The sequence below is a fragment of the Botryllus schlosseri genome, chromosome 6 (assembly GCF_051294905.1).
Source record: "Botryllus schlosseri isolate E-star chromosome 6, Bs_hap1, whole genome shotgun sequence".
NCBI classification, from domain to species: Eukaryota; Metazoa; Chordata; class Ascidiacea; order Stolidobranchia; family Styelidae; genus Botryllus; species Botryllus schlosseri.
The window spans coordinates 19220998-19242358 of record NC_137241.1 but is presented as its reverse complement, the minus strand read 5'-3'; the positions used below and the strand labels follow the sequence as shown (position 1 = coordinate 19242358).

The window sequence follows — 21361 nt, the reverse complement described above, 5'->3', positions numbered from 1 at the left end:
AGTGGAGTGGTGAAGTTTAAAATCATTTTAATGATGTCCGGCCGGCAATATATACTTCGGGGAGGGGGTTCACATAAGACGTAGCCTACGTACCTATCTCTTCACCTCAATTAGGTTTTACCGTTACGGTGTCGTAAGGCGGGGTAACTAGTAATTATGTTTCTACGTATTCCGGTTGGATGAAAAATTCAGTCTCCTGCAGTGAATCGAAGCACATATCTCATCGACTTTCCCTGTCCTATTGGCATTAGTTGGCCAGTGGGTAGGCTGGGGCAGCTGTTCAATGACTTCGATGAATCCACAAATCCTGACATGCGAGCCGAATGTGATGGGTTGTATTTGCTGCCATCGACCAGGGTAGGCCTATTTCGCATACGTCATCGTAGCTGTAAGAGTTTTATCGCCTAACGACACAATCCTGAATCAACAGATGTTAGAAAGAAAGAAGAGAAACATGAGCAGGGTTGTAACCAAGTCACAAGGCTCCGAGTCACAAGTCAATCTCACTTTTTTAGTTTTGACTCGAGTCAAGTCGAGTCATTTTCAATTCGCCACCGAGTCAAGTCCGAGTCCAAGTCATCGAGCAGAGGTTCGAGTCCGAGTCATGGTATTATGACTCGAGTCCGAGTCCAAATCATTGTGTTGACTGCTCAGCTCCCAGATAAAGTCTTGTTAAACCCACTGTTATAACTCTGTTTGGTGATATCGTATGGTTCGCATTTATAATAAACTAATTTTCCTCACTTTTAATAGTTTCTGGTCGAATTTTCAAATAGTACCAATAGACGAACCCCCAATAGGGTGGTTATACGTTACTACTCTTCAAAATTACAATGAAACTGCGCTCTTGGCCGTCCGAGTCTCGAGTCCTGCGTAATGACTCGAGTCCAAGTCCCCGACTTGCTTCAAATACTCTGAACACCTCTCCTCATCGAGACACGCTAATCCGAATCTGTACCTCTACTGGTTTATCCTGGCAGTTATGAACGCTGCCGCCAGCCACTGTCCACTGGTATCACATCACAATTATACCAAACCGTTGCTATAGTGCTTATCTCATCACGTCTTACAACCTGCATGCGAATAGTGCTTGCCGGTTACCACACCGCTAAATGATTTCACACAACGTTGGCATGTGATCAAGCTACTTTCATGCCGAGTCGCCCTGTTTCCGACTGGACCTGGTCTTAAAAACTGCTACAAAAAACACAATAACATGACGGAGGGTGCATTGCCTTTTTTACAAATGAAAAGGTAATTCCAAATTGCACGCCGTGTCGCAAAATCAAGACGGGCGTATCAGAGAAATATAGCAGGCGACATGTCGAACACAGCCGTTATCCCCACAACCGATCGAGAGGCGAGTGTGTTTCACGATCATTTTGCTTACGGGGAATGAAGTGAAAGGAATACTTAGGATATAGATAAGCAATACAGTTATCAAGGAAGTACTTCGGTAAGAATGGTGGAAAATAATAAATAGAAAACCGTGACGCGCAACAAGATTAGAAAGATAAGGGTGGAAAGAAATAAAACGAAGTGGACAAGGCGCATTTGGATGGAGTGACCAATGTCAAAAGAAATACCATAAACACTAAAAAAAGAAAGCGTTGATCTCGCGAGGATGCAACCGAAATTGTTCGAAATAGCGGGAACCGTAAACTCGGAAACAATACTTACTGAGAGTTGCCGTCGCGAATCGAAACAACCCGGTCGGCATTAGCATGCCTGACTAACGCAGCAAAACTGAAAGCGAAAATAACTAAGCACGACAAAATTAGCAAGCAGTGAGCTAACCGATATAACCGGGATCTAGAGAAAACGATAAGTAAGAGCAATTGCAGTTGAACAATAGAACGGGATCCGCGTCGAGTGGATTGGCACAAGTGTTGTCTCGAGAGCTTCATATCGTGTTGGATTCGGTCGGAGCGGCGGAGTCGTACAAGGTGTCCGTGTCATGGGTAGGCTCGCCCGCTAAGCAGCACGTTCCGTTCAGGGAGCCAGCTCCACAGTCGCAAAAAAATCTGCGGGTTAAAAGCAATGTGTCACCGCGTAGAAAAGGTAACACAATCGTCATCAGCACCTTCTTCACAGTACTCGCATACCTTTTGCGTGCTTGCACTACTCAGGTCGCTGTTTCAAGACTGCTCCCACTTACATTTTTTCAAGCAAAACCACTCACTTTCTACACATTTGGATTTTGGAAAGTAGAATGTAGGAATTGGAAGTTATATCATTTTGTCCTTCGTGCACTTGCACCATATGCACCGACTTATGATATACATGGTTTACATTAGGGTTGCCATATTTTAGTGTAGCAAATTCCGGACACTCTTTAGCGCCTCCTAGCGGATTTCAAAATGAGGTGTAACACATTGACCGTCAGTATGACGTCACACTATCAAAACATCGCCCATCGACTGTATACACAATACAGGAATGAAGTGGACCATAGGTCATGAATTGGGCAATCTGTCATGTGAGCTCTGGTGATTGCTACTTGCTAGCAATAGCATCCTCTACGGGTCGGATGAAATCATCTGGCGGGCCGTGTCTGGCCTGTCAGGATTTGTGTTTGACAGCCCTGCTATACAGTTACGTCGGTGCGGCTATCTGTTTGTGTTTTAATCAGGTCCGAAACAACATTTTTTCTCCTCCCCCCCTTCCCCAAAGCACTGATCTTGGGCCCACCTTAGGGTAGTCGATGTAACTTGTTGGGCACTTACTATATGCATTTGGCTGTTACATTTTATGTATGAATTCTGTCAATAATATTGATTATTCGATATATTAGGCTACTCTAAAATGCACCAGCAGGTTGCACATCCGGTGATTTCCAACCTCTTATGCTCGCGACCTCATTTCCCACTTGAAAATGTTCCGTGGCAAAGCTCAAAACTTGATAAACTGATTACTAAAAAAAATCAGCTTGCCCAAACTTACACACGGCATAGGAAGCTGATTACGTTCAACATCATCGCGATCTTTGGATAAAGGCGGACGACCCCACAATATTTGGAGCCACTGTATGTGATTGAAGCATCCAATCGGCCTTAACCAACTCTAGGAATATACCGTTAGCTTATAATTGCGATTACAATCAGACTTATTTTAGTAAATGATGGTTATTTATATTTATTTGGATTGCATTTTTTGGCTATGGTGGTGCCTGAAGCCCATACTAATATCCTTATACGTTTCAAACTAGCGCGCGGCACGAAGAACAATTTTGAATAGCATAAACCTGCTTGATAATAATAGTGTTTATGTTGATTTACGAAAAACTTTTGAACCTGCTTCAAGCCTTCAAAATTCCGGACATTTAGGTATATTTTAGAAATTCCTCCCGGACGCAGATTTTTCAGTGAAATTCCGGACATGTCCGGGAAATTCCGGACGTATGGCAACCCTAGTTTAGATGCACACGATATGTGCACTGTATATCATGCGTGCATGATGTGGACATGCAGCTGGACAAGGAAGGTGTCTATGTAGTCTTGTGAGGCTTTCTAAGTCTGTCTGTTTGTGGGTGTTCATGGTGTCTGTCGACTACAATGGTCATTTGCACGAGGCCGATATCTCTTATTTTTTTTATTCCGTAGCTGCCGACTTGTAGCACGGCCCACATCTAGTATTTTTCAAGACATCGCTTCCATGGATTAAATGGCGAAAAGTCTAGATAAACCTCCAACACTTAGGTATATATTCTGAAGTCAGACTCGAACCGACATCCCCTTGATGCTGTCGCTGTGGATTTCACCACTACGCTATCACGCCACTACAACTATGAGGGTTGATCCAAAGTCATTACATTTTGCGAGCTGTTTGAAACACGGATTGATTTGACATAAAGTCCACCAGCCCTGCGTGCTATACCGGAAATGCTGAGCGCCAAGCGAGGTAGCCACGGAAACCAGTTTTACTGCCAAGTCTTTGGTCTGACCCAGCCGAGGATTGAACCCACGACCTACTGATCAGGAAGTCGGATGCTCCACCATTATGCGATCCTGTTTTGGGTTGAGTTTGAGAAAAACAACTGCATGAAATAGCGCCTATATAACGGAAACTCAATATATGACTATGTTTGTGCCAATTCACATAAGCCTCAAAGATACATCTTGTGATTTTGTCAGCAGCCGCCTTTGATTAAAAACTGCTAAATGTATGCGATCTCTCTATTTAAATCTACTCTTTGAAACTAATTTGAGAACTTTTCAACCTTTTTCAATTTCCACTTGAAGTATTCATGGCATGTCTAATCGCTACCTCTACATGTAATCATTGAGTAGAAACTTGCAGCACCGAGTACTATGATGACCTCTGTCCGACACATACCTGTCATGACGTATAAACTCGACCAAATGATCCTGGTGACATTTGCGAATGCAATTGACGCAGATCGCGTTTCTGTCCGTTGTGTTGCAAGTGTGACATCTGACAAACAGGAAATAAGAAACGTATCAACGGGATTGCCCGTAGCGTGACACTGAAAAACGTGCCCACCTGTAAAAATCATGCATAGGATAGCTTGTGTAGCTGGAAATTTTATAGAGGCATTGACCGTGCTTGACCGCTTTGTCTATAGCGTTGTGATTCCCGAAAACTTTGTTGTCTGAAAATCAGAAGAGTTTTATCAACAGCAGACTTGAGATTGGATAAATCAACAAACAATAATCGGAATTGATGACCAGTCCCACCATGATTTCGGGCATTAACAGACTATTTCCCACAAGTTGGAAGAGTGCTGTCTCGAAAGACAGAATAAAGGTGCCAGAAGACATTCGAACACACACAATGACATTCCAAGCCCGAAAAATTTTCCAGGGAAGAATTTTGGATTGTGCGGTTAACACAAATTTGGAAATTGTATGATGAACGTATTTGGTCCTCTACCACATTTCCCCTTACTCAGGTTGAATTTTTTTTTAAATTTGATGACTTGACGTTTTATACGAGGTTGAGAAGCGCCATTACAGAAAACAATAGGCCGTGCAACTAGCCACGGCATGTGGTTAAAAATTTTCGATCCTCAAATATTTTGTTGGCAATACTGACAAGGCAATGAACCTACAACTCGCTTACATATAAGCCAAATTTGAAATATTTCATCACTGCTAGCTAAATATGAGGCCTAGTCACAACACTAAATACCAGTCAGAATGACGAAAACTTGCTAAGCCTCCCTATTCCAAAGGAATACAAGCATGAAGTCCAATGGGAGCAATACAAACACATTGCACAAGTCTAATGTAAATATGAATATATTATTCAATACAATATTGAAGTTCTTTACCTCAAAGAAGCTCTTCAAACCCATCAATTCCATAAAATAGATATCAAAGTGTAAGCTCACCTTTCAGTACTGCAGATATGCCGGTGGCCAGAAAAATGCCGCCAAACTTATTATTGAACACTTGATTCCGTTCGAGAACGGCGGTCGCAGAGTTTGTGATCTCGATACCGGCCGCGAAACCGTCGAAGATCCGATTGCGTTTCAGAACCGGCTGGCTGTTGGTGCTGATCAGGACGCCGGCTTGCGCGTTTCGGAAGATTTCGTTCTCTTCCACGATGCCTGAATTGAAAATATCAGGCTCAGACATTTTGGCGTTATTTGGGCTTGAACACAGTATTTCTAATAGTTTCCAATTATCAGACATGAACATGAATTTTGACAGCATCTGAATAACAATTCTTGTTTTGGATTCGAACCTTATTCCTGAACAGGATTTGGATTCCAAAATATTAAATCGGCTCGTCTCTGGAAAGCATTGATGACATCAATGACGACAGTGATGAAAAGAGATGCAAAATCAGAATTGCAACGTAATACTGACAACAGTTTCACGAAGGTACAGAACTTCAATATACAATTGCATACTATATTTACACTGAAATGAACCCGAATATTTTCGGCTGAATACCGATTGCTGACGATTACCCGTGACAGCCGAAAATATTCGGGTTCATTCCAGTATGAATATACTATTGAATTGAATACTGACTAGCGCACATACTCCGAAACATAATAAAAAATGACAATTCAAGTAACAATCAGTATTCCATCGTTACTCAATATCACTTTCTTTTTCGGTTACAGCTTGTTGAATCAACTGCCGCCATAAAGAACATCTTTACACTTTGGCAACATTTCACCACTGTCACGTTGAGTTTTGTTGTCTATGTTGTTATATATAAATATTTATTTACTCATTATTATTATATCCCAGTGACAAAACTCTTTCATATCTTTAATTCAGTGAACGGCATTTACCGAAGTTTACTCCTGCTTATACACAAAGGTCTTTAGCAATCCCTATTAGTTGCTGACCATTACCCTTGACGAGTGTCAGCTGGAAATATTCGGGCATATTTCAATATTGAAATCTGTAGTCTCGATAATTTTTCGCACAAGCGAATTATCCCACAGACGTTTGCCAACGGCAGAATTTATGGCCCTGCACGAAAAATTATCGAGACGACAGATTTCGCGTCATCGGGAGGGGTGGCTCACACTCTCATCTGTGTGCCTTGGAGTCGACCTTTATCAAAATACATCAGCCCACTACAAAGGAATTTGTGTACCATCTTGAAATAGTACATTGAACGCTCTCGTATTTGAGATTTTATTTCATGCTGGTGACGTCATATTTTGTGATACGATTGTTGATACACAATGACTTTTCCATTACTCTACTAGTTGCTGACGATTACCCCTGACGACTGTCAGCCGAAAATATTCGGGTTCATTTCAACATGAATATACTATTCAATTGTATATTGAAGTTCTGTACCTCCAAGAAGCTCTTTAAATATTTCAATATGAATATATTATTCAATTGTTGTAGAGCTACTGGAAAAGCTTAAAGCAGAATACGAACATATCGTTTGTTGCATTATCGAAGATTTGTACTGTACCTCCAGAAGCCTACCTAGACTAAATTACACACTCTACAAACATGCATCACCTCTTCCGCCATTAAAAATGCATATCCCGCCGTCTCGCCCGTCATAGATTTTGTTGCTTCTCATCGTCGGGTTGCTGTCGGTCTTGATCCAGACGCCGGCCATCGCGTTGTCGAAAATCTCGTTATGCTCAATCACCCCGAGCCCCGAGTTGTAGACGAGAATGCCGCCGTTCTGACCGCCCCAGATCTTGTTTCGTCGTATCGTCGGATTGCTGCCGGTCCTGCAATGGCGCGACGTTTACCAACAGATTGTTGAAGGTTAGTGCTATTCGCGTAGAGGCCCGAGGTATATACAAATGAGTAGTCGAGCAAGACAGGTCAGAAAATACGATTTTACGGCGTGTTTTAGCCTCGTTTCTTTGTCCATACCCGATAACAATGCCAGAAATAATTGGTGAGCAACTGATACTGACATAGTAAGAATTTCCTGAGCCGTTTCAAAGCATCATAAACAACAGCATTAACAAAATAAACTAATGCAAATCCATCCCTGAAGATAATAGCCGGTGTTGAGATCTAGTGAAAAGTAGAAATGAAATGAACCCACCGGTTGAAGTAAAGTTATTCGGTCACAGAAAAACGCGACGGCAGTGGGCCAAGGTTACTTGTGTTCGATTTACAGATTATTCCGAATCTTGTGGTGTTTTGAAATAATGAGATTACGATTAAACTTGATGAACTAAACCGAACCGACCACAACAGCTATCATCAAGAGTCAAGACACACAAATCACGATCAGTACACGCCAACAAAAATCACTACACCACCAAAAAACGTGGAAGCAGTTAGACAGTATCTGTTAATACTTATTGTAAACGTGACAGATTTAGAAACGATGGCACAGTCAGAAACAGGCTGCAGTCCGCCACACACTCGGCCATTCAAATTCTCATATAAAACACGCAACATCTGTCTCACTGCCGCACTGTTTACAAAATGAAACACACCCGTGTATCACCACACCTTATTTGCACTCCCGAGTACATATGATTGTAAATGTCGTTATCCTCCAACGTTCCGTGCCCGTTGTCGTAGAAGTAAACCCCGACTTGCTTGCCGGAGTGGATTCGGTTCCTGCGCAGAGTGGGGGCCGACCCGGTGGTGACCCAAACACCAGCGAGTGTGTTTGCGTAGATCTCGTTCTCTTCGACGATGCCTTGACCCCTCTCGTGCTGCAAAGTTCAACGACGCATAAAGTCACGGTATATTATGAACGATACTAGAAGGACGTCATGCTCAGTGACCAAGTACTTCATTTCCGGAGTACTCAAGCACGCTTGGCCTATTTGCACGACCTACTCAAGTGGACACGTGTTTGGAACACTTCCAATTCTAGTTAACGGTATCCGAAGAGAAACTATTCTTTTGTAATATAGCAAGCAATTTTTGGATAGGTTTGCACCACGTTTACGAGTGAAATTGTCATGGTACCAGACCGAAATAGTTTCCGTATAACAGGAATTGAATATCTTTTCAAAAAGCGGACCTATTTACACTGTCATCGGTCATTTTGTGTTGATACATTGCCACATTTATATTTCTAAAGTAGACCCTCCCACCGATAGACTATTACAATCATGAGATGCTTCGACCAAATCTGCTTATCACAACTACTTGCTCGGGCACTTTTAACACCACTTTCCACTTCAACTTTAAACGGCTTTTACCTTATCTTAGGAACCGCTACCTCTACTTGTTGTAGAGTAGAAATTTGCAGCGTTACTTTTACTGAAGTAGCAGTGCCGACCACTCACAAATTCTGGCAACAATGCAAACAAATGCAAACTAACCACATATATCCCTCCGTGCTGGCCGTCGTGTATTTTGTTCCGCCTTACAATCGGACTGCTGTTCGTACGTATCTGTATACCGGCGAGGGCGTTACCTACAAAAAACAAATCACAGTCTTCATGCTGTCTCCTACTGTCTCGCCGTTTCAGCGTACCGTAAATGTTGTTCCTTTCGATCAATCCCTTGCCGTCCCCGAAGATATAAACGCCTCCTTGGTTGCCGTTGAATATTTCATTACCGCGTATCGTGGGATCGCTGTGCGACGTCACCCAGACTCCGGCAAAGGCGTTGTTGTAAATTTTATTGTCGATAAACTGCGAAACGATGCAGAAACATTACATGTGCATTACGATACCATCAAGATCCAAGTATTCTACCTGCCCGCGTCCGCGCGCGTGTACGTAGATACCGCCTGTGTGTCCGTGATGGATGGAACAGTTGACCACGGTCGGATTGGCGCCCTCTTTCACTTCAAAACCAGCTATTCTGTTGTGATGTATGTCGCATTTCTCAAAATAGCCCTGACCAAAGAGAATTGCAATGTCAGCGTAACAGTCTTTAGAATACGCGTCAGATAAGCGAAGTTCGGATAGCCCATATATTGATACATAAACGAAATAATAACTTCATATTGTTAATTTATCAAGTAAAAGTTTTTCGACCTACTCTCACCAGTAGCAAATACCACAGTTATACGGTACATCAAATTTTTGTCTGCATGACGTAATCATAACAAAACAAACATCTAGTAGACAGTGTGGTATAACAGTAAAGGTACATCAGTCAGCCAATCGAAAAGCTTTTACTGAATATATTAACAATATGAACAAAACGACGGCTACAAAACGACAGAGAGACGCAAAAGAAACGCAGTAAAATCAGCCAGAAATCAAAAGAAATCCGACATCCGCGCCTGCAACAAGGAGGCACTTGTCAATGATTAATTAATGAGCGCGATCCTCTGGGAACGAATGCACGGCACAGTGCGGAGACCAAAAGTTGAGCTGCCTTGTGACATGTCATTCACAGTAACACGAGACGTCGTAATTCAGAAAAGACCATTACGATTCGAAAAAATACAGATTTCATGATTATTGGCCGGATTTCGATGGATTTACGATTATTTCGAAGCCGTATATCGATTTCATCTTGGACATGAAATTTCAAATCATTTTCAATTTCCATTCAGCATTTGAACAAATTTCGGCCGAAATACACCAGCCAAGGCAGTGTCAACAAAAAGAGTTCGTGTGCCATCTAAAAATAGTACATTGAACGTTCTCTCATTCAAAATTTCATGCCGGTAACGTCATATTTTGTGACCCGATCGTTGATATACGATGTTCTTTTCCATTCTCTACTAGTTGCTGACGATTACCCCTGACGAGTGTCAGCCGAAAATATTCGGGTTCATTTCAATATGAATACACAAAATTTGGACTTGGATTAAAACACAACACCGCATGGACTTGGATCTGAATCTAAGTCCCAGAAAAGGAGTTGGATTTGTAAATATCAAATCCACTTAGCTCTGCGTGTACTTACACCGCCATGATCGAACGTGAACACCCCTACGTCCCGTCCGTGGTGAACGTGGCATCTCCGGATGACAGGCTTCGCGTGGTCTTTCACCCAGATACCGGCGAGAGCGTTGTTGTTGATTTCGCAGTCTTCGTAGAAGCCCTGTGGGAAGGAATAAGAAGGTGATTCCGCACGCACTGGCACCGAGTGGTGGTGGATAACGAAGTAGGCCTACTCGTGATGTAGATTTTTCCTACCTGAGCAGCCAAAGCGGTCATGATTTTAGACCGCTTTCACTACTTCATAGTTTTCGGTTTTCTAGGACAAACTAGGCCATGAATTCTGTCATTGGTAAACATTCGACAAATTTCGATTTCGTGTTGTCAGGAGAGGCCGTTCAGTTTCATTTGGAGCCATGGAGTTAACTTTTGTCAAAATACACCAACGAAGTCTGTGCCTACAGGAGTTCATGTACCATCTAAAAATAGCACCTTAAGCTTAAGCTCTCACTTCGCCCTGATTAATCGAAATTTAATGCAGGTGACGTCATATTTCGTGATACGATTGTCGATATACAATGTTCTTTCCAATTCTTACCCCTGACAAGTGTCAGTTGAAAATATTCGGTTTCGTTTCAATACAAATATACAATTCAATTGTGTCTTAAAAGTTCAGTACACCTCCAAGAAGCCCTGCAAAACTAGGAGTGGAATATTTGCTTTTTACGTACTTGAAAACTGTTACACTTAACTATTTGTACTTGAGTAGGAATTTACAGAGTTATTTCTACTGAATACCAACGATGGCTACTTTGACCAATTGCGCTAACACAAGATGCTGTCGGATATTTGTGATTTTTCATTCTTTCAAATTTCAAAGTGGAATTTTAATATATTTTTTCACCACTTCCGATGCTACAGACATCATATTCAGATTCGGAGTAAAATTCATTCAAAATGGGGATTTGCGTTTTATGATATTTAATCTGTGACGTGCATACATTAAATTTGTAAACACAAAAGGTCGTGCAGGGTTGCTCAGCATATCTCCAACGTAGTTTATGGTTTTCATTTTGTTTGCATATAGAGCTAATTATGGGTACAATCATCGGTTTAAATCTATAATTAAACACTTCGAGATGCCATCGGCATTCAATCAAGGGAAACGGTTAACCCAGTTCCCCTAAATTATTGAAGTTGAACAAGCGGAATTATGGATTGATTCAGAATTTTCAGCATCGATGAAAACTGATGGTATTAATCGCTTGACCTGCTTTGCCGAAATTCTCCACTCACTGGAACAATCTCACTTCAATCAACGGGTAAAGAGAGCAGTTTACTTAGACATAGTTTACAATACCTACATTTTACTCTATTCTACATTTTCGCCTAATTCATACCATAGTACATACACATAGTAAACACACTACAGAATCAGATGAGAATTATTCATACCATACATGATTTAAATGGAATCAAAAGCCCCTAGCAAAATTGCAGATTCGAAGGGGCCAAGATTGTTTACAATTACCACGCATTGAAGCGGATAAAGACGGCCACGGTCGGCAAGCGATACTGCACAAATTACAGCTCATTATCGGGAACCTACTCTTTGTTTACAAGCAAGAAATCAGCCAGAGGGCAAACGCATGCAATGTCAGCAGCGTGCTGAAAGGGTCAGAGAAGCCACTTCTCGTTCGAGACGAATTCCGGTTAGAATGTCAGAATAACAAATAAAAGTGTGGCAGCAAGAGTCAAACGTCAACAATTAACCTCATTGAGCCGATTCGGTTATCGCTTTAGTGAGTTACATAATTGAAACTTTTTGAAACATAACCAAGCTAGGGGCTAGTACAACAGAATATGTTCAGATCACAGTTATATAAGTAGGTCAATACTTGATCGCCGCATTGAATCCAAAATAAATTACGGGAGAGAAAAATTGGAATAATCTCTCACAATTCAGCTTAAACAACGTCCTACGCAGTTCTACGGCGTTCTTAACATTTTCCTCAACAGCATACAGCATCATTTCTCTCAGTCTCACCTCTGCTTTGTCGTTGATGTAGAGACCAACATTCTCGCAATCGCTGATCTTCACAAATTTGAACGTTGGACAGGCTCCAGAGCCAGTGACACAAACTGCACTGCCCACTGTAACGAGAGGATGAAATGGATGAGTTGCGATATCAAAGCGAATAAAGTCTAGCCTAGTATTGGCTGAGGAACACTATATTGTGTAGCCTATGCCTACATCAAGATTGTGTTATCCACAGCAGAGTAACAACCAATGCAGTCACGTTGCTATCAACAAGATACGAAAATCACCGTCGAACAAGTCAGCAGCTAAAGAGTAATTTGACAAAAACATAAGATACTTGATTCATAGACAGAATAGAATAGAATATAATCTACAGCCAACATTTACCGTTTCATTTAATTTTGTCCAAATGCTGCCTCACGAATTTTTATCAGATCAGCGAACCGGTTAGCAATACTACTGTAATGACTAATGCGATTTTTTTACCCGAAAAACAGAAAATTTTGACCTAAAAAATAAAAATTTTGACATTCTTCTACCTTAGAAAACTAAGTTTTGACCAAATTTTGACCTCATGTAGGCTATGCAAATTAGGTGCTTTCGGGCATAATGTTAGAATTGTACTACTTATCTTCATTTCTGGTTGGAACTGTCTGTCCTTTAGAAGTAGTTTTACTTGATAAAACTTTTTTGACTTGAAAAACACACAATTTTTACATAAAAACTTCATTTAACGAAATCTGGAAGTATGAAGTATTCCAGTAGTTACATCACGCGTTATGGTAGAAATGATTAAAAATTAGTTGTAGTACAACGAAAGATACTTTCCTACATTCTCGGGTAGAAACTGTCTCTGTCCTTAATAAGTAGCTTACCAAGAAAAATAAATCGCCCTCGTCATGACTTTTGTCATAGAATCCTACCACCGACTATCATCGCAGGCACGCCTCAACACTGTTATATCCTGATTCTCGCTATAGCGAAGTCACAAGTTTGCCTCACAACATGTGTTGTGAAGACCGCTCATATACGTCGCCGCTCGCGCTCACAGTAGTGCAGTAATGTTGCTTTCCCGCATTGTTTATTTCTTTAGATGTAGTTGGGATTATTAGCTCTAATCTAATAAATCTTCTGCCGGAACAGTCTGTCTGTAATCTATCATCAGCATCAAAGGACGAGACTTATTATTGGCGACGAGGATGGGATAATAAACACCATCTACAAACTTACCTGTCGATATACATTTCACAAAGCAACGATCAATGGTAGGCGAGCAGTTTGCTCCGACTTTGATGCAGTGCTTATCGTCATCAGCAGCGTATAACGACGAGTTGACTTCTTCGGATTGAGGATGATACAACTGCATGACAAAGTTCACGCATTAAACGCAGTCGGACACCCAGACAATCTCGAAAGATGGCACCTTGATAGTCATGTACCCCACGTACGAGTCTTCGGAACCCTCCATGAAAACGATGGTGGAAGTGTGTGTGTTTTCGATGATTACTTCGGAAGATACCTTGCCGGGGGCTGCAAAACGGCGAATACGTATTGATTTTTTTCGACCGATATTTCGAAATCAGAATAACGTACCGGCGCCGATGATAGTCACCGGGCTCTCCAGGTAAATCCACTCGTCCGTGTAGAGTCCGGAATGCACGAAAACAATCTTGTCCCGATTGCCTTCTGTCGCGTTGCAGGCGTCGTCAATGGTTTCATAATACTGCCGTGGAAAAATCGGATACAATATTTTGAGATTCAAATCTTTAAAGAGCTTTTTGAGGTACAGAACTCCAATATACAGTCAAACAGTATATTCATATTAAAATGAGCCCGAATATTTTGGCTGACACTCGTCAGGGGTAATCGTCGGCAACTAGTAGAGAACTGAAAAGAACATTGTATATCAACAATCGTATCTTTCAAATCTATGCCCAAATTTGTTAGCGTCAAAATCGCAATTGTCAGATATTTCATGCCAATTCCAATTATGGTAAATCGAAACCAATGCCTATCTCTGTGTATCAGGTGATGAATATGAAATCGTCTTACCTTTAGGTATCCTCTTTTCCTGAGATGAGAGTTTTTAGAAAAGTTTTGTCCCACATGCACGCCGTTCTTCTACAGAAATTAATTGAGCTTGTTAAGATTTCCAACACGGATGACAAAATGAAGCACTTTTCCAGTATCCATTGACCATTAACGACAATATTACAACTTATGTCTTCATCTACGGTTTAAAGTTTGAACTGGCCTGGTAATTAGACAGTGGACACACATATTTTTTCACAATTTCTGCAGCTCTGAACGTCGTTTAGGCCTTGAACAACCATGATTTTGGAAAATAAAACAACTTTTTTTATATTAAAGTTCATGCGCTTTACAAAAACACTGAAAAGAAAAGAGTTTACATTATATTTTGAGGACATTCAACAGTGCGATTTTCGCCAGCACGTTTATGACTCCACTACAAAACATCCGACAGAAAATATCCAGATTATGACAGAACAACTCCGACATTCGCGAAGGCATACTTCGAACTTTGAAGAAAGCATCAAGTCTTGATATATTAGGCCAAATAACATTACACAAAGTAACAGCTGGTATTCGTAAATAGTTTACAATAGATTTATTCTTTGATCCCACACCAAGCTCAAAATACACCATAAAATGAGGATCTGCTGCAGGTAAAAACATTTGAATACCGTAAACCGGGGTAACTTTGGACAATTCTCAACAATTCCGCTTTGTATCTTGGAAATGCTAGGGTGTAGGGGAGGCAAGTTTTGTGTTTTTTTGGGTCATGGAACAAAGATTAGAATTAACCAATCCAAAATCTTCATGGTCATAAATAAGTACCCTATTTTTGTAAATTATCCGTGTCCAAAGTTACCCCTGCATGTGGGGTAACTTTGGACAATGTAGTTTTTGTATGCCTTTACACTCTATTGTTTATGAAACCTCGTAAATGAGGCTTATTTGGTAAGAGTTGATGAGAGCAGTGACTAAAACTGAAACAAAATAGTATATGTCTGGCCTATTGCATGATTTTTACCTAATCCCCCCCCCCAAAAAAAAATTAGATAGTTTAGGGAGGCTAATGCCCCCTTATTCATCCCTTATCTCAATTTTCCCTCATGCCTTCACCAATTGGGACTTATAAATAACATATGGTGACAAGGGGTATTCCACTGGCAGTGTCAGCAATCGACAGCAAACATTAAGCATGTTAGCGTGATTTATTGCCGATTTCAAATATATTACTGTTCTTGAAAAGATACATTTTCCCTCTCCTATGTCCTCTGATGGATATATTTGTCGTAATTTACGATATCCCATATTCAGCAGGCGCATCTTTAGGAGTACGTGATACGTTTTTGAAGTAGCTTACACCCGATTATAATCTCTCAGATCATTGCCTACCCATTTTTTCATATTTTGGCAAACTCTTAATTTATTAACCTTCTCATTCCATTTTTAAGAAGCCATCAGGCCGGTCATAAGGAATATAGTTGACGATACACTTTGACACAGATGAAGCAGCCACTTTCCAGATCTCTAAATATCACAATTTTCACTGTCCAAAGTTACCCCGTTCTGATAAAATTTGACGGGGTAACTTTGGACATCACATTTTCTTGTATTAATCTAAGGGTGAGCCCACTGAGATTTTGGCCATGGATTAAGACTACTTAGAGGTATCTGCTGCCAAGTTTTGAATATATGAATCACATGCTATCTATGTTTGGTTGTAAGTTTATTGGCCATCAATTTTGACGAAATTGACCCCCTCCATTGCTTTATCAATGTTGGGTCAAGTTTATCTGGTAGTGAAATGAATCCACCTTCTATAGAGACTACTTGTGGTACTGTTGCCTCATGAAAAAGAATTGGACATCCAGCGGCAGCCCTTTTTCATCAATAACCATTTAAATCTTTTACTGCTTAGTGTCCAAAGTTACCCTAAGTCCAAAGTTACCCCGGTTTACGGTAGGTATTTTGCATGACATGGAGATAAATTGCTTTCCATTGAAAATGATAAAAAATTACTTCTTTGGCTTACTGTTAAAGAGACATTATACGCAGAGATCAAGGTCGTAATGACTCGAGTCTTGTTTTTTTTGGTGACTCGACTTCGACTCAAGCTATTTTCCTAAAATACAGGACATGACTTGACTCGACTCAGGTCCATTTGTGTGTTGTCTCGACATGTACTCGAGTCATTATGCATAACCCGACCACGTCTCGAGACATTTAACACGACTTGGACTCGGACTCAAAGCCTTAACACTATGACTCGACCTTCTGTTCCTTCACTTGGGCTTGACTCGAAGGTGAATTGAAAATGACTCGACTTGACCCGAGTCAGAACCACAAAAGTGAGGTTGACTTGCGGCTCGGTTACAACCCTGGCAGAGACACTGCGGCCATATGAGGATACTCCGAGCCCTAGCTGCTCACCGTCTCGGAACACAAGACAACAAAACAGTGGATTCACACATACCAGTTGTAAAAAACTATCTTTCCACGGATTTGGGCCATCGTGTTCTTTTGGAGATATTTGAAAAAACTTCTTCTCGGACGGATGCATCATCGGCATGCTGTATTCAAATACCTCTTGGTACAGTTGTTTCCTGAAGAAGTCACGTGATGTCATCGGTCAATGGCCAGTAGTACATGATATATGCAAATACAACCAACTCGATAAACGTAATTAAATCCCGTCTAGAATAGACTGTCACAAATATACATGACAGCAATAACTGGTTTGATGACGAAGTCATCACTCTTACAACTGTTCCATGTGAGAGGCTGCTCAGTACTATTTGATTGATTGATTTACGGAGGACCAGAGGAGTTCACTTCTTAGTGAAAATGCCGTTTCCTAAACTACAAGTACACCAGTTGAACCGAAAGTACTCAGATGGAATTTTATTGTAAATTAATAAAATTTATATGAGATACCCCACATTTTTCAAATAACAGCCACCAAATTAGAAGTAGTGGTTCAAAACTGTCATTGCAATATCAATACAAAACATTAGCCAAAAGAGGCCAATGTCATACAGACGATATAGACATCATCGGTTCAAAACTCTGATCGGTGGGGTATAATCATCGACAACACATCAATACGACTTACGCCTTTTCCTGGAATGTACTTCTACGATTCTGAAACTGTAATTTTTGGTTGTGTCACTCAGTGATATTAGACACCTTTAATATAGTGGGAATGTCCAACACACTATCGGTCCACAATTGACCAAACAGTAGCCGAATGTATTAATCTAGCTTTAAACAAAACTGAATTGGTAAGTATGATCTTTCTTTGCATTTCGCCAATTGATGAACGTTCAAAAATGATTACATGAAATAGTCATATGCTTACATCAAAAACTATAAAGGAAAAACATGTCAATAAAAAATGCCCATCCAATTGTAACCACACAATCTCAAAATCTTACCAGAGCACGCTGTCATTTCCTAATATACTGAATCGCTTGCATACTTTCGATACAGAACAAAGATCGTCCTCCAATAAATAAGAAAATATCTTGAGTAGCACCTCGTCAGGTAATATTCGCATCAAATAAGGTCCGCCAGTCGGTTCTGCTGGTTGAAAAGACGAATTAAGGGAAAAGCTCGCGACAATTTCAACCCATTCAACTGACCATGGTCTGAATATACTTGAAATTTCCAGTAAAACTAACTTGTCTATTCCAAACGACTAATCAATCGACCATACCATATGCAGTAAAGAGTAAACATGTCTTGCAATTTGTATCTCGTATTAAAGAGTTTCAAACAATTTTGAAGGTTTAAATTGATGAATTAACTGAATAACTTGGCAACAAACGTACTCGACTGTGTCAAATACTAAAATATGCAATACCGTTAGTTTACAACTTGGAGGAAATAAAATTGATTTCAGGCACGATGATGATGATGACTCATAATTACAAGCAATGTTGACATTTCGCTCTAGCTCAAACAAAAATAGTTAAACTGGCATCCTTTTGCTTTGTTCAACCAAAACAAATGTGCTAAATGTCAATAACAGCCTGGAGAGGCCCTGCTCTCGTCTGGATCCCATTCTAGTGTGTTTACCAATAATCAGTCATACTAATATTTTGGTTTCAGAGAATATTAGTATCAGCTGTAATTCGAAAATTACAGCACACATCTCAAAACATTTCAGCGAAAATTTCTTTTCGTTCGCATCTATGTATAATTAGTTGTGACACAAACGAACATAATTAGAGTAGAATCTGATTCATCACTCTTGCCTCTCTCTCGACATGGTAGCATTATATATTGCTTGAGGAAAGTATTTTAAAATGTTGGTTCTGTCACTGGGTAGCGATATTACACATTTTATACTTGAAAGAGATAAGATTTGCATCTTCCGAACACTAGTGTTACTTTGATGATGATTAGAAACGTTTGCGTCACCTCGGTTATTGGCTTCAAAGGTGGCAGAGCCCAGTGACACGAGGTCTCAATATGACCCCTCAAGGCATTGCCTACTAGGAATAGTAGCAAAATTGGTAGGTTGCAATAAGTGAGCCACCAAAATTCAATTGTATTCAATACAATCAGTCTCTACATACTTGCAATGATCTTAGCATGTCGCAACTCAAACGCCAGTATACTATTGTGGAGTTTGTGAATCCTTAGGGACTTGCAAATTCATCGATCTAGTTTGATTGAAAAAACAGTTTCTAACACTGGTAAGTGACGTGAAATTAATAGATAACACATCATAGTTAAGTTTAGTAATTGTATATATATGCAACATATCGGTTTCTAGATAACTATATTCACTAAGCTTACTGTTTCGGTCAGTTGATTTCACCAGAGACTTTCTGGCTCGTTTTGAGCGGACTTGGATGTTACACTCCGCATCCGGTTTGGATGGGGCGGTCATTTCTAGCAAGCGCTTGTGCTGGCATCTCTGTGACCTTCGCAGAGGGAGCATTTCCTCCATTTTTACATGCACCGTTGATTGATCTGAACTTGACGCTGAAACAGGAGTTCAGGAAATGCCGATAAGTAATAAGTACATGAGAAATTGTGTCTTATTTCAAGAGTTTATAAAAGAAACTAAAGACCATCACTTGAAGAATGCTAGGTCCTAGTCCTAGATGACTGATCGCAATGCAAGTTTCATGTAGATATGCGCAAGGAATTATGTAAAATACATTTGTAACAGAGTTACGGAGCTTCAACAGAACAGGCATCGCACTACCATTCCAATAAATTTCAAACAACCGTCTATACATCATTGAATTTTACAAAAGTTTCCATTGATGGACCCGGATCAGTTGATTGGTTTGCAACATGATACTATAAGTTGACAGACAGACTATCAACTTGAGTTATCGAAGTTAGTGAAGACTTGGTGATCTTACAGGCTAGGAAGCGAACTGAAGGAAACAATGCAAAAGATGCCCAAATCGAAAACTACTGTCACACTGTTTCAGAAATTATATAATCCTAATCTCATCAGGGCACTGTAACAACGGCAAAATCCACCTCGAAGTCGAAAATCAGCATCGATACAAGTTGTCTGAAATCATGAAAATGTAGGGAATAAGCCAAGCTGGATTCCGTAGCCGATGACACGCAACATTCGTTCAGGTTTCGCACTAGGTTTACACATCTATTATTCAATGCAGAAAGCCATTTTTACATAACGTTTGGTAAGTAAGTTCTTATGCCACACAGTAGCATCTTGGAATCGTTTCCACGGGTTGCTAACAACAGGTATGTATCTTACCGAACCTCCTTATCCTCAATTTGCCTGATTACTTTTGGCCTGCCTGAAAACATGTCATCACATTTTACAAAATGTGCCCTTAATTCAGCATACCAGGAATATCTACTTTGATGTTGTTAATAACTTAGTTTCAAAACTTTGTTTATTAGATTCAGAAGGCATGTTATGCGTTATACTGGAATCTCGGTACGTTTTGCCCGATATATCAGGTGAGCAGCGACGATTTTCCAAATTCAAGTATTTTAATAAAAAATGAAACGTAGCGGTTTGGTATGGTATCAATGTAAGTTTGCATCTTTCTATATACAGTCTGCTGAAAAGATAGCTGCTATCTAATAGGCCTACTTCATATTCAGAGACTGTGTCCTGAGGATATTATACGAACACCTAAAGCACCGGCAGCCCCGGCAGGTGCACCGCTAGCCTAGTTCAAGAACACTGGAACAAGCAATCCAAAAATATACGGTAATTCTGCATACAAAAGCAATAAGCTCAAGCAAATGATGACAAATTGCATTGTATCGATAACAGGAAAACTTCGATCTCGATACATATCACTTTTACACGAACCTCTTCCATGTCTGTGCTTTGTGGCTGCTGAAGAAGATGGTTCGGATTCTGCTGATATTTTTCTTTTTCTAACAGAATTTTTTCTGGTTTTTGCTGGCATACCTGACTAGTGCTGGAAAATTAAAAAGATACGATATCAATCGAGTGGACTAGCCTGTTACATCAGATATATGTTCTAAAATTTAAAAAAAATTCCATAAGAATCGGTAACGGTGCTGAACCCAAATCCAAAATGTATAGGCTACGGTAATATCGTATTTACATGAAATTATGCGACAACCGGTAAGCCTATAAATGGCATAAGAACCGCCAGACGTCCACTTTGAGCTACGATATATACGGAATAATTCCGGGCTTCTGGATAGCAATAACGTCGATAAATCTACGCCTTCGTTCATTACCGTCATCGCAAAACCCTGCCTACCCATCAGCAGACAGCAGAAAACATGAGATGATGAGAATGGTAGATTTTTTGACAGAGCCACCTTGTGGCATGGCATTGAGAACAGTCGCAGTGGGAATAAAAACAAATCTCTGTGGCGTCGCAGGCGGTAGGTACGGACGACGAGGCAAGCAAGTTTCGCTGGTGGCTATGTCTATGGCTATGCCAGTCTGGCTGGGTGGTATGGTAATCGTACCAAACGCTCAATGGTCATATCACACAAATGATACGCAGAACACTGGAGACATAATG

At 40.5% G+C, this 21361-nt stretch overlaps 1 protein-coding gene across 2 annotated transcripts; it reads right to left on the bottom strand.

Moving 5' to 3' along the window:
* Positions 1 to 1217: 1217 nt before the first annotated feature.
* On the bottom strand, positions 1218 to 21094 carry LOC145441391 (F-box only protein 11-like). Of its 2 annotated transcripts, none has more exons than XM_080319241.1 (19): positions 20668 to 21094; positions 19152 to 19340; positions 17783 to 17930; positions 16822 to 16951; positions 14370 to 14438; positions 13911 to 14040; positions 13741 to 13847; positions 13548 to 13677; positions 12324 to 12430; positions 10302 to 10439; positions 9134 to 9277; positions 8911 to 9070; positions 8756 to 8850; positions 7929 to 8137; positions 6966 to 7186; positions 5354 to 5572; positions 4504 to 4612; positions 4336 to 4434; positions 1218 to 2024 (listed from the first exon to the last, which is right to left on the bottom strand). In XM_080319241.1, exons 1-19 carry the CDS (start codon positions 20765 to 20767, stop codon positions 1904 to 1906), a joined length of 2625 nt encoding a protein of 874 aa, XP_080175367.1. In that variant the 5' UTR covers positions 20768 to 21094; the 3' UTR covers positions 1218 to 1903. The 2 variants fall into 2 exon arrangements, with proteins under 2 accessions (XP_080175367.1, XP_080175369.1); XM_080319243.1 differs by having other exon boundaries at positions 17783 to 17927; positions 20668 to 21093.
* Positions 21095 to 21361: the final 267 nt, after the last annotated feature.

Coding starts and splice junctions, on each gene's coding strand:
- LOC145441391 (XM_080319241.1), bottom strand. CDS start 20,767: ATGCCAGCAAAAACCAGAAAAAATTCTGTTAGAAAAAGAAAAATATCA. Junction 13,678..13,740: donor TGGGGTACATGACTATCAAG/GTGCCATCTTTC, acceptor TTTGTCATGCAG/TTGTATCATCCTCAATCCGA. Junction 7,187..7,928: donor TACTCGGGAGTGCAAATAAG/GTGTGGTGATAC, acceptor GCGCCATTGCAG/GACCGGCAGCAATCCGACGA.